General features: G+C 38.6%; 2 protein-coding genes and 1 non-coding gene across 8 annotated transcripts; 2 read left to right on the forward strand and 1 right to left on the reverse strand.

Moving 5' to 3' along the window:
• Positions 1 to 1182: 1182 nt before the first annotated feature.
• Positions 1183 to 8793, forward strand: LOC113726311 (probable LRR receptor-like serine/threonine-protein kinase At2g16250). 5 transcript variants are annotated; one of them, XM_072079340.1, is made up of 5 exons: positions 1183 to 2867; positions 3006 to 3813; positions 6382 to 6510; positions 7261 to 7283; positions 7631 to 8793. In XM_072079340.1, exons 1-5 carry the CDS (start codon positions 1865 to 1867, stop codon positions 8245 to 8247), a joined length of 2580 nt encoding a protein of 859 aa, XP_071935441.1. In that variant the 5' UTR covers positions 1183 to 1864; the 3' UTR covers positions 8248 to 8793. The 5 variants fall into 5 exon arrangements, with proteins under 5 accessions (XP_071935441.1, XP_071935442.1, XP_027105756.2 ...); XM_072079341.1 differs by having other exon boundaries at positions 3018 to 3813; XM_027249955.2 differs by having other exon boundaries at positions 1184 to 1654; positions 1779 to 3813.
• A 770-nt stretch (positions 8794 to 9563) lies between these two features.
• TRNAQ-CUG (transfer RNA glutamine (anticodon CUG)) lies at positions 9564 to 9635 on the reverse strand. The gene has a single exon. It is a non-coding gene; the product is annotated as a tRNA-Gln (tRNA).
• Positions 9636 to 11967: 2332 nt separating this feature from the next.
• Positions 11968 to 14766, forward strand: LOC113731284 (probable LRR receptor-like serine/threonine-protein kinase At2g16250). Of its 2 annotated transcripts, none has more exons than XM_027256455.2 (4): positions 11968 to 12806; positions 12954 to 13067; positions 13252 to 13280; positions 14251 to 14766. In XM_027256455.2, exons 1-4 carry the CDS (start codon positions 12187 to 12189, stop codon positions 14676 to 14678), a joined length of 1191 nt encoding a protein of 396 aa, XP_027112256.1. In that variant the 5' UTR covers positions 11968 to 12186; the 3' UTR covers positions 14679 to 14766. The 2 variants fall into 2 exon arrangements, with proteins under 2 accessions (XP_027112256.1, XP_027112255.1); XM_027256454.2 differs by having other exon boundaries at positions 11969 to 12806; positions 12936 to 13067.
• The last annotated feature ends 274 nt before the right edge of the window (positions 14767 to 15040 follow it).

Consider the following 15040-nt stretch of genomic DNA (forward strand, 5'->3'; position numbering starts at 1 on the left):
CAACAACACACGTAAAAAAAAAATTATACTGCTGTAATAAATTCAACTACGTAACACCTCTAATATAAATTAAGATTCACAACATTAAATTAAAACCCTTAAAAATCTCGTACCAACTTATCTCCTCAATCTGTCCCACCATCAAGAGAAATAAATCTCAAGAAAATCACATCTACTGCTATTAATATTCGCAGATTTGAGAGTGAGAAAAGTAGTAACACGTACTAGCACTATGAATGAATGATTTCTACAATTATTTTGTGTCCTATTCTATTAGCATAATGCTACCAACTTTATACACTAGTAGTTTGAGCTTAGCTGGATGAAGCGGAATTTCCGGCCGGTCAAACCCCCGAGCCCCAGTCCCAACTCCCAATCGGAGTTGAGTGTTGAGAACCGGAACCGAACACATCCTTAGGCCATACCGATACGTACAGGTCCGCCGGCCGAACCATGGCTCGTGCACTCCCGCCGTAACCCCATCGAAAAAAAAAAAAGGGGCCACTTTCTTGAAGTCGTACGCGGGCAAAAGCAGTGGGAAATTAAAAGCCAAAGAAAAATGATAGTAACAAACATACTCACGTACTTGCTCTCGTTTGAATTGCTATTTTTTTAAAAAATATATTATAATAATTTGATATATGCAAAATAAAATTTTGATTTAAAAATATGTTAAATAATTTTTTTTAAAAAAAATATAGAAATCCGAACATGGATGCTGGCGGGATTTTATTTCTTTCCCAAATGTGTTTCCTTTGCATTAAATTTTCTTCATAAAGCGGAAACAAAATTTGAAACCATTCTCCACCCATGTTCTACTACTATTATTATTTATTCAATAACAAAAGAGCTAGGGTTAAACCATACTGAGTTTGCCATATGACGAGTAAAATACAAAAAATAATGAGCTCGTTTAGATAGTTATTTTCTGAAATTTTTGTAATTGTAACAATGTGATGTAGGTAAGATAAAAAATAATTAAAAATATATTTATAAAAAACGCAAAAACTTTTTTGGAGGAAAATGAAAATCCAAGCAATAAGTTAAGGGTATTGAATTTAACCCCTTTTCCTCATCACTTATCTATATGCGCACAAATTGCTACTTGAGTATTAGTAGATTTTATCATTTACAGCGTAAGCATATGAAATAGCCTTTGAGACTCACGCGCGTACATAGCCGGTTCAGTTCAGACTGATTTCCCTTTTTCTAATAGTCAAGTTAGCAAATTTGAAACAATGCTCCTATCTGTGATTTTCCAGAGAGGAGAGCAGAGGAGAGGAGAGCAGAGATAAATATTGCTGCTGCTGTTGAGCATCATCTACAATAGCCTTGACCCAGACCAAACCACCCTTTTACTTTCTCTCTCTGTCTTGTGTCTACTACTCAAATGATTCACTCTTTCTTGCTCTGAGAAACACCCCCTTATTTTTTTACTAATTGATAATCATTTCTCTCTCCTTTGTCAACCGAAGAAACTGAAAGAAAACAAAGAAAGAGTAATAGTAGGTGTGCAGAAAGAAAAAAGAGAGAGAAAGAAGTAAAAGGGTACATAGGAAAAAAAAAAGATTTCAAGAAAAACCCAGAAAAAGATAGAATATTTTCAAGAATCAAATCAAGGTTTCTGATTCATTCAACCTTAGAATTCATAAAGGTAAGCCCTTTTTAGCTTTTCTTCCTTTCTTGCAAGAAACAAAAAGGCAAATGTATATTCTGCTGCTGCTGTTTATCAAGAATCCCTAAATTTCTTGAATAAATAGACACTTATACTTTTGTAGTTACTGGAAATATACAGTCAGGGGTATAGCATATATGGTTTTGATGAATGTGAGGATTTTTGGAGTTCAATGAAGGTTAAGCGGCGATGGTGGATCGGCGGAGCAAAGTGGTTTTGGTCTGTTTTGTGGTTTTGTCCTTATTGTTTAACTTTACATTAGAACAGCAGCAGCAATTGTTGAGTTCTCGACTTGAGAGATTGGCTTTACTTAAATTGAGATCTTCATTGGGTTTGAGAGCTAGAGAATGGCCTATAAAGTCTGACCCTTGTTCACGTTGGGCTGGTATTCAATGCCAGAATGGACGTGTTACTAGGATCAATATCTCTGGTTTTAAGCGTACTCGTATTGGAAGTCAAAACCCTCAATTTTCAGTTGATGCCCTCCGGAACTTCACCTTTTTGGCTTCCTTTAATGCGTCCAATTTCGCGCTTCCAGGCGCAATTCCTCAATGGTTTGGTTTCGCACTTGCCTCTCTACAAGTGCTTGATCTTAGGTCTTGCTCAATTGGTGGTTCTATTCCTGCAAGTTTTGGCAATTTGAGTAGCTTAACTAGCTTGTATTTATCTGGAAATACTATTACAGGGGTAGTTCCATCAACTTTGGGTAATTTGTTACGCCTTGAGGTTCTTGATCTTTCGCAAAATTCTCTAACTGGCATCATTCCTCCGACTTTTTCTGGTATAAGAAATCTTACTTCGCTTGATATGTCATCAAATTACTTAACTGGGGGCATCCCTCCTGGTATTGGAAGTTTAGCTAGGTTGAAGTTCGTGAATTTTTCTGGGAATAGTTTGTCTTCTTCGATACCCGCCCAACTCGGTGATCTTTCCGGTCTGGTTGACCTTGATCTTGGATCCAACTCTTTAGTGGGGTCCGTGCCTTCAGACTTGAGAGGTTTAAGGAATTTGCAGAGACTTGATATTGGGAATAATTTACTCTCAGGATCGTTGCCTGGGAATCTGTTTCCTGCTTTGAATCAGTTGCAGTATCTGGTGTTGAGTCATAATGGCTTTACTGGTGGTCTTCCTGACGCACTGTGGACAATGTCTCGCTTGCAAGTTTTCGATGCCTCCAGAAATAACTTTACTGGTACACTGCACAATCTTACTTCAAGTGTTAACGGCACAACTGCAGTGTTTAACTTATCTCAGAATCTGTTTTACGGAGGTCTCGGTTCTGTGATTAGGAGGTTTGCTTTTACTGATCTTTCTGGTAATTATTTCCAAGGTACGCTTCCAGATTATGCCAGAAGCAAAGTGTCTCTTGGCAAAAATTGCCTCCAACAACTGTCAAATCAAAGGACTGCACAAGAATGCGAATCATTTTATGCAGAGAGGGGTCTAATATTTGATAACTTTGGACTGCCAAATTCAACTCAAACTCCTACTCAATCACGCAAGAAGAGTCACAGAACTGTTATCATATTAGCTGCAGTTTTGGGAGGAGCCGCACTTATTGTGCTCTTGGTGATTTTGCTTATACTTTTGATTGTTTGCGGTCGCAGGAGGGATGCAACGAATCAAAGAGGCACTGGTGTTGGCCCTGTTCCTGCAGGTGCAAGCCCTCCATCTCCAGGAATGTCTTTAAACTTTACCAGCTTGGGAGATGCATTTACATATCAGCAGATTCTCCATGCCACAGGTGAGTTTGGTGATGAGAATCTCATCAAACATGGCCATTCTGGTGATATTTTCCGGGGTATTCTTGAAGGAGGAATTCCAGTGGTAATTAAAAGATTTGATTTACGCTCAGTCAAGAAAGAAGCATGCATGTTGGAACTAGACTTTTTCAGCAAGGTTTCTCATCCCAGGTTGGTCCCTCTCTTGGGACATTGCTTAGAGAATGAGAATGAAAAGTTTCTAGTTTACAAATATATGCCAAATGGAGACTTGTCAAGTTGTTTATTCAGGAAAACCAATTCAGACGATGACAGTTTACAATCTCTTGATTGGATAACTAGACTGAAAATTGCTATAGGAGCTGCGGAGGGCCTTTCTTTTTTGCATCATGAATGTTCCCCACCCTTTGTTCATAGGTACTTCAACACTTGCTTATCATTCTATTTCCTATTTCCTTTTGTTGCCATCATTATATGATTTGGTGACTTTCTAACACTTATCTTTTTTGGGTATCAAGCTGTTTGATTATGCTAGCATAATGATCTTCCCATATCAGATTAAGAAACTGACATCAAAGTGTCTGCCTTAGATGGCAATAATTTTACATATTTAGACATCCATGCATCTAGTACGTCTCATGCATTGTCATTACATCTGGCCATCGAATTCACTTGTCACTTGTAGCTTGATGTGTTCAATATACGGAAGATGTTATACATGTGGCAATTTCTATACCCATGATATGCGGTTCAAGGTTTCAGTTAAGCAACTCAGAGGAGGAGTCATAAAAAGGTCAAAAGGAAAGACTTTAAGTTTACTCCCATATGCTGGTCCCGCCGTAGTCTAGTTGCTGGTTGGTTGATTTCTACCTTTGCTCTGTAAAGCTCCAGTCTTTTCTTTTGCTTCTTTGTGCCCAAAAAGATTATCCTTAGGGATCATGCTGCCACATCTCCTAGGTTTTTCCAAACTTTTTGCAATTTAGTTGCACATGTTTCCGTCACTTAGCGTGCCTTTATTAGTCAATGAGTACATTCAATTCCTTGCTATTCTTGTTTGCTTTTTACAAACTACAATGCAAAATACCAATTTTTTCATAATCTCTTCTTCCTGTGTTTCTTGTAACCTTTGCAGAACTGGTTGTATTTTCTTTGGTTCTTCAAAAGTAAGCACAGGCTAAGACCCGTCTCTAATATGGTTTTGTTTGTAATAATGAACTTCAGTCATGCTTTGAAGGACGTAGAACAAAAAGGCGACTTCAATGTTAATGGTCACAATAGATAAATATAAATAGAAACGATGTTTCACTAAAATTTTCTTTACATAAGATACGTTTTTAAACTTAAAAAGTTTGAAATGAAATTACCAGTATTTTTAAGCAATTAGCAAACTTTTTCTAGAAGACACAGAAAACCTTTTCAAAATTACTTTTAACTTTTAAGGGAGTGGGAGTTGGGGAAGATCGAGACATGGAATTCGGCAAAGACAAATATACTGCTTATGGTGTTCAACCTAAACTTCATGGACAATTAATCTAGCATTGTGTCAATATGAAAACTTCTTTCCGAGCATAACTGTTCCTTAGATTATGTTTCACTAAGAAATTCTTATTACTTAGTCAACTTTATGTTCTTAATTAGCTTATCCATTTCTAAGTTGCCTCATCTTGTGTAATTAATCCTTATCTAGAGACCATAATGATATGATTGTCATGAACCCTGCTGGAGCTTCCATTGCCGCTGCATACATGCATAAAACGTCCATATTTAAACAAAGCATATCTTTGTAACTTCAATAGTTTTAGAGGCTGATTCTACATTGAAGTTGAGTTAGCATTTCCAAAACAAGCCCCTCAAGAAATACTTTATCTGATAATGCACGTATTTTGTAGCTAAATACAGCCTGTGATAAGGGAATTAGTTTTCCACCCAAAAAACTAGATGCTGAAAGGGTTGAGTCATTAATTTCTTCTCTTGGGTGCATCCAGACTCCCAGTTTTCATAGTCATGAACCTTAATATACTCCTATCTTGCCTGCCACTATTACCTAGATTACAATGCTCAACAGCGATCTGATGCATTCAATCTTTTAACTCTCTCTAATCAATAATTATATTCATCAACCGTATCTAACTTGACTAAATTTTGTTCCTCAACGTTCTATATCTTCTCTGTTTCATGTGCTTTACATTGTGTAATATAGAGCAATGGGTTGAAATTTGCTGCAGGCACAGTATGCTCCTAGCTTACCCTATTGATGATTTTCGGATGTGTTGAGTTAATGAAAAACACATGCAAGGGGTTAGAACAACCGTAAGCACCTTATTATAGCCCAGGTGCCCAAACTGGCACACGAAAATTTTGAAAAAAGTAAACGAAAATGAAAATTACATAAGAGGCTGAATTGGTGTTGCAAGATGTAATGTAGTTACAGTTCAGTATTTCAAAGCCTTTTTGAGTTTGCTTTGTGACCGCATGGGACAATGTATGTGGTGAGTTCAGCTTGTAATAACTTGGATAAATAAAAGAGAAACCTGATGAGTATTAGTTTGCATTCTACATGATTTTTGCATTTCCAAACTGATGACTTGGTTGCATTTTGACTTTAGGTATTTGTAAGGTTTTCTGGGTGGATGCTCCTGATTACTCTCTGAAGGTTTCTGCTTATGTGTGGTGGTAGACAATATATATTTGGTGCATGCTAAAATGCATGTTCAATAAGTTATGATCCTCAATTCCCTAACTCCTCCCAATATAGGTGTCAAAAGTAACTTATTTTCGCTCTACTTTATGGCTTAAAGTCAAGAAGTTTTGTTTTTCCATTTAGTTTGGGTAAGACAAACTTGCTGCGCGTCTCAGAGTAAGGTGTGCTTAATATCATTGTTGGTGCATTGCATAAACTCTCTACTTTCCTTAGTTTCCTATTTCGTCTGATTATACAAATAGATTTGTAATGATCCTCTTTTCTTTTTGACATTGTCCCTGAAGAGATATACAAGCAAGCAGCATTCTTCTTGATGATAAATTTGAAGTGCGGTTAGGGAGCTTAAGTCAGGTCTGTGCTCAAGAAGGGGACAATCATCAAAATAGAATCACCCGGTTGCTGCGGTTGCCACAGTAAGTGATCCTTGATATTTGCTGCTTCGTACAAGTCCAAACTCCATTTTTGGATGTATGGCACAAGGCCCATGCATAGAAAAAGCTTTATCTGAAGCGTTTGGGATCTACCCTTCTACTGGGAAATTACTTTATGTTCTTTCCAACTGGGTTGAAGATGGTGCTATTTGTTACTTTTATACTTTTATATACTTGCATGCCTATCTTAAGGAATACATGCACTTGGGCCTCTTCCAAACATGATTTGAAGGGTCCTAGCTATGCCAGAGTAATTTTCTTTAAATAGAATGTAACTTGAGTCCCTCAAAAATCAAATATGCGCTGTCATGCTCCTCTTCCTGAAAAATATTTTGGTTGTAGTGGAATTGAGGTCATTAGTTGTTTAATCATTGGTGTTGAGTTAAATATCTTTGTTGTTGGGGAAGTATTTGAGTATAGATTGCGGGAAAAAAGAGCATTTCAGTATATATGTCATTTGTAATTCCTTATGATCTTTTAAAAATTGATGGCAAGTAAGACCTTGCCTGTCTTGACCATCAAAGTACCTGCAAAGTTTTGGAACTGGGTTCCAAATGGAATTGACTACCCTTTTGATTCAGCTCATTGATTGCCAATTTCATTTACTACATTGAATTACTCAACATGTGCAGCAGTCATTTTAGTTCTTGTGATTTGTTGTGGGCTTTTTGCACTATAATCTTATTTTACTTAATGAATACCTGACATAGTAAATTTCTTTCTTATGTGCAGGACATCAGAACAAGGCACCTCTGGTAAGCAAAATTTACCTTGATGTAGTTCTGTTGGTCATTATGCAAGTCCTTTGTCCTTGTTGAGTTTTCTGTTCACTTGCCAATTTCAAATGCAAGTAGCTTGAGTCAACTACTGGTCTTTATCTGATATTGAGAGATTTAAGACCCTGAGTTTGTTGGTTTTGCTGGTTTCTGGTGACATTCAGCTTGCTTTTCTCATCTTTAATTTGCTGTGTTTACTGCATAAACGAAATTTTCCTCATTTGCTTTCTCAAGATATTCATTTTCCTCATTCTTCAAGATTATGCCTTTACTTTCTCTTTTCCAAATACCTTATCCAGAATTTATTTCTGTCTCGAAATGTCTAGGTACCCCCAATGCTACATGTGCCTATGATGTTTATTGCTTTGGGAAGGTCTTGCTTGAGCTTGTAACAGGCAAGCTAGGTATCAGTGCATCTGGTGATGCTGGGATGAAGGACTGGCTGGAGCAGACGCTACCCTACATCAGTATATATGAAAAAGAACTGGTGACAAATATTGTTGACCCATCGTTGATAATAGACGAAGATCTATTAGAGGAAGTATGGGCCATGGCTGTTGTTGCCAAGTCTTGCCTGAACCCCAAGCCCTCGAGACGGCCCCTGATGAGATATATTCTTAAAGCTCTGGAAAATCCTCTGAAAGTGGTTAGGGAAGAACACACTAGCTCAGCAAGGCTAAGAACAACTTCCTCGAGAAGCTCATGGAATGCTGCTCTATTTGGTAGCTGGCGGCATAGCTCTTCAGATGTGGCAGCTATACCAGTGGCACCGCCTAACAAAATGGAAGGTGGGAGTAGCTTTAAACAGTCGGGTACAACTGGTTCTCAGGGAAGTGGTCATAATGGCGAAGGAGGCCATTCATCCTCAACTAGGAGGCAGTCCAGGGAGATTTTTCCTGAACCGATGAATGTCCAAGATGTAGAAAGGCCAAATGAGGATTAGAACTCAGATGATTTTTTCATAATTCTTTTGTTAATAACAAGAGCAGGCTTTGCATTTGAGTCCCTTGCTTGCTAATACAGCTCAACATTCTCCTCCAAGTAGGAAGATTCTGGTATTGCAAGCCCGTCTCCTTCTTACCCTAGGGGAGGGGATTTGTTTAAAAATTGCACAGCTCCACCAGAGGTAATTGGATAGAAAGATTTAAGGGAATTCTTGTTTAGCAGGAAAGAGACACCAAATTGCATGGATTTTGATTTTGGAAGTTCTTTTTTTTTTTTTTTTTTTTCCATTTCTTCGTGGAGAGTGAGAGAGACGAGAGTGAGGTTTAGTCCAGTGATGATTCTTCTTCCTATTTGTTTGGGGCCTGTTTTCCGTTGAAACAAGCTACAGTTTTTCTGTTTTTGGTCCTCCTGTGGAATGTAAATTATAAAGGCTCCACCTCCTTCCAAAAGATGGAAGGCGTCAAAGACAACAACCGCTACATAGTTTCTTTCTTTCTTTCTTTCTTTCTTTGTCTCTATTATTTAATCTGAATTAATTTCATTAGTTGCCTTGGGTATTATTTGCATTTCCGGTTGCGAATTCGGTGAGATTTTTCACCTTTCTTGTTCTTTTTTCCGTCTTACGGACAGCCTCTTCGTTTTTTTTTTTTTTGGTCGAAATGGTAGCTTTATATTTCATCGTAAAAACTTTATAACTGGACAAGGATCCATGTAAAAAGGACAACAGCCCTACAATTCTCATTGATGCATTAGCATCTAAGATTAGGGTTTACCGATTCTTCGTCTAACCAGATGTTAGGAGCATAAATGCTCAGTTTAATATTATCTACTTTCCCTGAATTAGCAAAAGAGAAAGAGTATTGATGAAGCAAATTACAAATGGACTGAATATCCTCAATTAGTGTAGCAACCCGCCAGTTGTTGTGTCTTGATTCCACTATATGTCCTACAAGTTTGATGTTATCCAGCTCAACTTCACTGTTCCACAGGCCTTGGTCAATGTGAAGTAAATGCCACAAATATGAAGAAGTGAATGCGTGTGGCTTGACTCAATGAAAACCAAAATTGGAGCTGCAGGGATGAAGAAGAAAGAAAAGTACGGATATACTAAATGGCACCCTTCCATTTATTTATTCATGAAGGGAAGTTATGTGTTCTCATGCAGCTTGACTGGAGAGAGACGTTTCATCCGCATTCTATGCGCGTCTAATAATGAGCCTTTTTATATGAAGAAGAAAAAGGAAGTACGGGGCACAAAACGCAAATAAGTAAAAACTAAGGGCACTAAAAACGAAAAAGAGAAACAAGCAATACAGGTCCCACCGAGATTTGAACTCGGGTTACTGGATTCAGAGTCCAATGTCCTGACCACTAGACCATGGGACCTGACTGATTGCACCTTGTTTCCTTTCTTTTATATTATTGGTTCTGAGGGTTCTGGCATAATTGTACGTAGCCCTGTGTATTCCAAGTTTCTTTCGAAGATGTGCCTTAATGTAGTTTGCATGTTTATTTTTCCTCCCGCTTTTGTTGCCTCTTGTTCGACTTTTTCATCTATACAAGCTGAGTTATGCAATGGTCCTGGACAAGTTTGGCACGAGAAGTATTTCAAAACCCTCGATACGGTTCAAAAAATGTTACTCCATATAGTATAAGATATTTAATAGTAATAAAAAAGAAAATTTGCCCAGTTATGCATGCATGTTAGATTAAAATTTAGAAACCCGTGGCTACACCGTCCATGAGGCTGCCTTAATTTAACATTTTTTTTTCTAGCAGGAAAATGTGAGATTTAAGAAGCAAGAAAGCAGAGGGATTAAACTCTAAGATCTCTACTTTCTAGGGTCTTAATTTTAACCACTGGATCAAAACCTTCTCCGTCCAACAAAGCTTTGGCATTGATAAGGTACATCTTTGAAATGTGCTTTAATATACCTCCAAAAGCCAATCTTGATTCTAGAGATAAAGACATGATGGGAAATTAAGATCGAAGTTCTTCATAGATGAATGGGGGATCTCTGTTTGTACTTGACCTCTTACATGGGATGCAATATTCACGGTTGGATCTCTTCCACGGGTTATTCTTTTAGGATCTGATGCAGAGATGTTGTGGCAGAGATGTTGTGCGCTCTGCTATCATTGTGGTATTGCTATAGTTCTTGTTATAGCCTGTAGGAGTTCCAACAATATGGCTTCATCCTTTTGGTTTAAGCACGAGAATAGGATATTAGGAAGTTATGACTACTAATTAATACATAAGTGGGTATGCTTTTGTTTCCTCAGGTTTCAAACCTTGCCCATGACATCTTTCCTCGAAAACCATGTGTTCTGTCAGTCCCAGGAAGCCATCATGTTATCTCAAGGGGTAGATTTTGCCGAGGAGGTTGCTGCATTGCTGCAACAAGTTCGTTCTCAGAAGACCGAAGCTCGAAATGCGCAAGGGGCTTGCTTGATCCTAGAACCTGTGGCCTGAGGGTTGAAGCAGCCAGCCATATATGCACATCCAGCAGGTGATGGAACTGAATATATTTAACAGTGACGGAGTAAAAGACCATAATTTAATCAAATATTGAACCTTGAAAGAAGAGAATAAAGAAGTGAACAAACCTCCAAGGCCAACAACCCCTTCTTGCGTCCGCATCATCTCCAAAGTCAACCCTCCCAGAGTATGGAGTATGGAGTATGGACAACAAGCGAGTGAAATTACACAAGGCGATCAACTGTATTTCAACTTCAAGAATTTGTTTGAGCCCAAAAGAGTACTACTAAATATGTTCTCCTTCAAGGCTGTTGTCTTTACTAAATTTCTGTTCTTTAGTTTTGACAGTGACGCTAGGTCAAATAGCAATTAGCAACCTCAAGTTATTTCATAGTATTTCTACTTTAGCTTGCCCGTCGATGGATCGAGTTGGCGGCTAAACCGAAGTCCTGATAGTACTGCTTTGAATGTGGAGCAAGGAGAAGAAAATATATAGCACCGGGTCGGCATGACAACTCATATCTGGCCCTCCTTAACTTCAACATCTCATTGGTTTTCATAAACAAAACTGAAACATCTCATTTAATACACAAAAACCAAACCTGAAGGCCCATAACCATAAGGATAGGGAAGTCGTCACCATCACCATTACTTAAATGTTAGCACCGTCCAAATCCAAACCGTAGTCTTCCTCTAGATAGAAGAAGGGTTGAAGGGAGTATACAAGCCCATAATCTTTTCTATTTCTTGAATCTATGACAATACAGATATTTCTAGTAATGAACTGATAGCCATGCACTTCAAGGGGTAGAATACAAATCCATTTTATTACAGGTCTGAGTACTGTACCTACTGCACCGCCCAGTTTGATGGAACTATCATCTGCAGTTCAACAACCCGGTCTGGCGCAATTAAAATGAATTAACACATCTTGCTAAGATTAGGAAGAGTGAGTTGCTTTGTTTCTAGGTTTTATATAACTTGACTTCAAAAAAAAAAAAAGGACCAGTAAAGAACATAGACTGAAATAGAAATGACTAGGAACCCTCCAAACTCCCTTGTAAGTTGTAAGTCAATCATTCCTCCTTATACACCGCGTTAAATTAATTTGGAAAATTTTACGACGGAATATTCTTTGGGTGTGTGGGTGGGGGCGGGGGGACAAAGGACCGATTCACCCCTCCGACTTGTCAATACCGTGTGTATCCAAGAGGACCAAGACTCAGAGTAGAAATTCACCCACTTAAATGTATAGGTATCTCATGATCATCAGGCAGAGTGAATCTAATTATATTAAATTCAGGATATTCAGTCTGCAAGTACTCCCAAATATGCTGAATGCATCTGTTTTCCTGATTCGGCCGTATTTCTGGACCCTCATTACATGTTTTTCGTCAGACAATTACTAAGTAATGAATTACTAGTAATAATGATAGGGAACAACACCATAGATCATAGATGTCTAGAATTTACGATAACTGGGAGAGGCTGGTCAAAGCCACCCTGCGGAGAGAGGATTTTCGGCTGAGCAGTATGAGTACGCCCAGTGAAGTCTCCTTGGCGTCCTCCTTCTCCACCTCCACCTTCACCTCCTTCGATCTCAGGCTTTCATCTTTCAACTTCTCCGGCTTGTTAGTGGGGGATTCATTCAAGTATCACCAAATTCTCCAAGCCACAGATAACTTGAGCGAAGCCAACCTAATCAAGCACGGCCACTCTGGGGATCTGTATTACGGAGTTTTACAAGGCGGGGTTCAAGTGGTAGTCAAGAAAATTAATCTGCCGTCGGCCCAGAGAGGATCGTACTATTTCATATCAGAATTAGAGATTCTCCACAAGATTTCTCATCCTAGAATGGTCCCTTTGCTGGGGCACTGCTCCGAGAATATGAACAACGACTTCCTGGTTTACGAGTACATGCCTAACAAGGACTTGTCCAGTTATTTGCGTAGAGAGACTGGAGATGACCACGGCCAATTAGCATCCTTAGATTGGATAACAAGATTGAAGATTGCAATTGGAGCTGCTGAGGGTCTGTGTTACTTGCACCATGACTGTGATCCCCCGATTGTTCATAGGTAGCCCAACAGCAACTCCCAATTCTTGATCAACTGCAAATGATGCCTATGCACCATCTTTTTCCCAAATGTGAATTTTATTACATACGTAAAAGTTAATTTGACTTGCGGTGCCTCTCGCTTACATAGAGATTTTCAAGCTAGCAGCATCCTTCTTGATGATAATTTTGAAGTGCGGCTCGGAAGTCTTAGTGAGGTTTGTGCAGCTGCGGAAACCGACCCCAGAGAGACGAGGTTTGCCAGGTTCCTACGGTTGCCAAAGTACGTAAGCACTTGTTATTCAATTACATTTCTATCTCTGGTAAAATTGGCCGATCTTTAGGAGCTTTCTGGCTAGGTTCACAAAACAGTAGTAGAAATTAAGTTAATCGATGGGATACAGTTTTCAAAAGAAAACTTTTGGCTGATTTGTCGACCGTTCTTTTCTTTTCTTCTGTATAAACAGGGCCATGCGGGCTGGACAAAGCACTTCCGGTATGTGACTTCTGGTTACGATTTACGAATAGTTGTTGCACATTATCCTCTGCTCCTTCTTTTCCGGTTTAAATTTGCTTAAAAGTGATTTCAGCACTAGTATTAACAAGCATGGTGTGTTGCTTTTCATTCTTCAACTGGCACCAATTTTCTACAGTATTTCACGAATCATCGGTGAGGATTGCACTTAGCAGTTGCCTCTTTGGTTATTTTTTCTCAAAGAGTTACTCCATAATACTACTACTACAAAATGAATGGTTAGAAGCCAACTTCTAAACCCAACCCTTTTCTTGATCAGCCGCGCATTTGATCTTTTCCAATTTCGTTTATCTCAAACATCTGCTCTTTTTAAAGGCAAGTCTAATTTTTTTCCCTTTATAATTCCTCCAACCATATTTTAATTCATTTTAACTTTGAGTTCTTTATTTGTTAAGAATTTTTTTTTTTTTTACTGTTTTTTGATTATCTGTTCCCCCAACTCAAAATCGTCCGTCCGTCCGTCTGGTTCTGATGTCCGACGGCTTAACCCATGTTAGTTGACTTGTAGGTGAACGCAGAAGTAGAATTTGGGAGATAGAAAATACAACTAGCTAGTGTGATGTATGGAACCTCTCTTGATAGTGTGGTATAAACTAGTCCTATCACATCATAAACCTAACAGGATTTGATTATTGAATTATCGCTGTATTTTAGATGCATTTAAATTGGTTGTCCTTGCATTGCCATTGGCTCCTTCATTCCAAGAATTAAGTAATACTACATGCAACTTACCACCTGCCCCAAAAAAAAAAAAAAAGGGGAACGACAGATACCAAATTTAGGTGAACGTCAGATGCCAAATTATTTTAATTAAATCTGCAACCCAAAAAAAAAAAAAAAAGATTCCTCAAGAAAACCAGAGATCAAACTCTCCAATCTTCTAGTAGAAAATTCGACAAGGTTGACGAAAGACCTAATCTTGGGTTGCCAGGTGCATCTAATGCCACGTGTGCGGACGATGTTTATTGTTTTGGTAAGCTTTTGCTTCAGCTGGTCACCGGCAAGCTCCGCTTGAATGCGGCCACCGATTTCCCGGACACCATCCCTCCAATTGGTCGACCCAAGAATTGGAAAGACTTGACATTGCGAATCTACGATAAGGAGCTTCTTCGCAAGGCTATGGACCCGTCTTTCATCATGGCAGAGGATCTCTTCATGGAAGTATGGGCGGTGGCTATAGTTGCCCGGGCCTGTCTCAATCCCAAACCTTCCCGGAGGCCCCAAATGCTACAGGTGCTCAAGGCTTTAAGAACGGGCAAAATTACTGATGATGCTTTTCTTGAAATGACCAGAATTATTCAATCTTATCAAACTTTTTTAGGACCCATCAGTCCTCAATTTGATACCGGACAATTCTAGACCCATTCTTGTACAGCCTCATCTAGGCCTAGTCTCGTCTCCAGTGTACAGTGTACATCCTTGCACATTATTATTATTTTGGTTAAAATAGGCTTGCAAATTATAGAGTATTATGGTTTTATAATAGAGCAGTAATTTCAAAAATCAAAGAGTGACAAGCCACATTATTTCCCCCTTTTTTTTTCCCTCGAATGCATTGGTTTGCCACCTATAATCGTAAGTAATCATCCTATACTTTTAGAAAAATAAAATTTTTGCTATGTAAGATTTGTCTTAAATAAAATAAATGAGGCAAAATGAAATGAAGACAACATATCTTGATTGAGTGTTTAGGAGCTCCTTGAATTAATTTGTCGGAAGTA

Source organism: Coffea arabica, chromosome 2e (assembly GCF_036785885.1).
Source record: "Coffea arabica cultivar ET-39 chromosome 2e, Coffea Arabica ET-39 HiFi, whole genome shotgun sequence".
Lineage (NCBI taxonomy): Eukaryota > Viridiplantae > Streptophyta > Magnoliopsida > Gentianales > Rubiaceae > Coffea > Coffea arabica.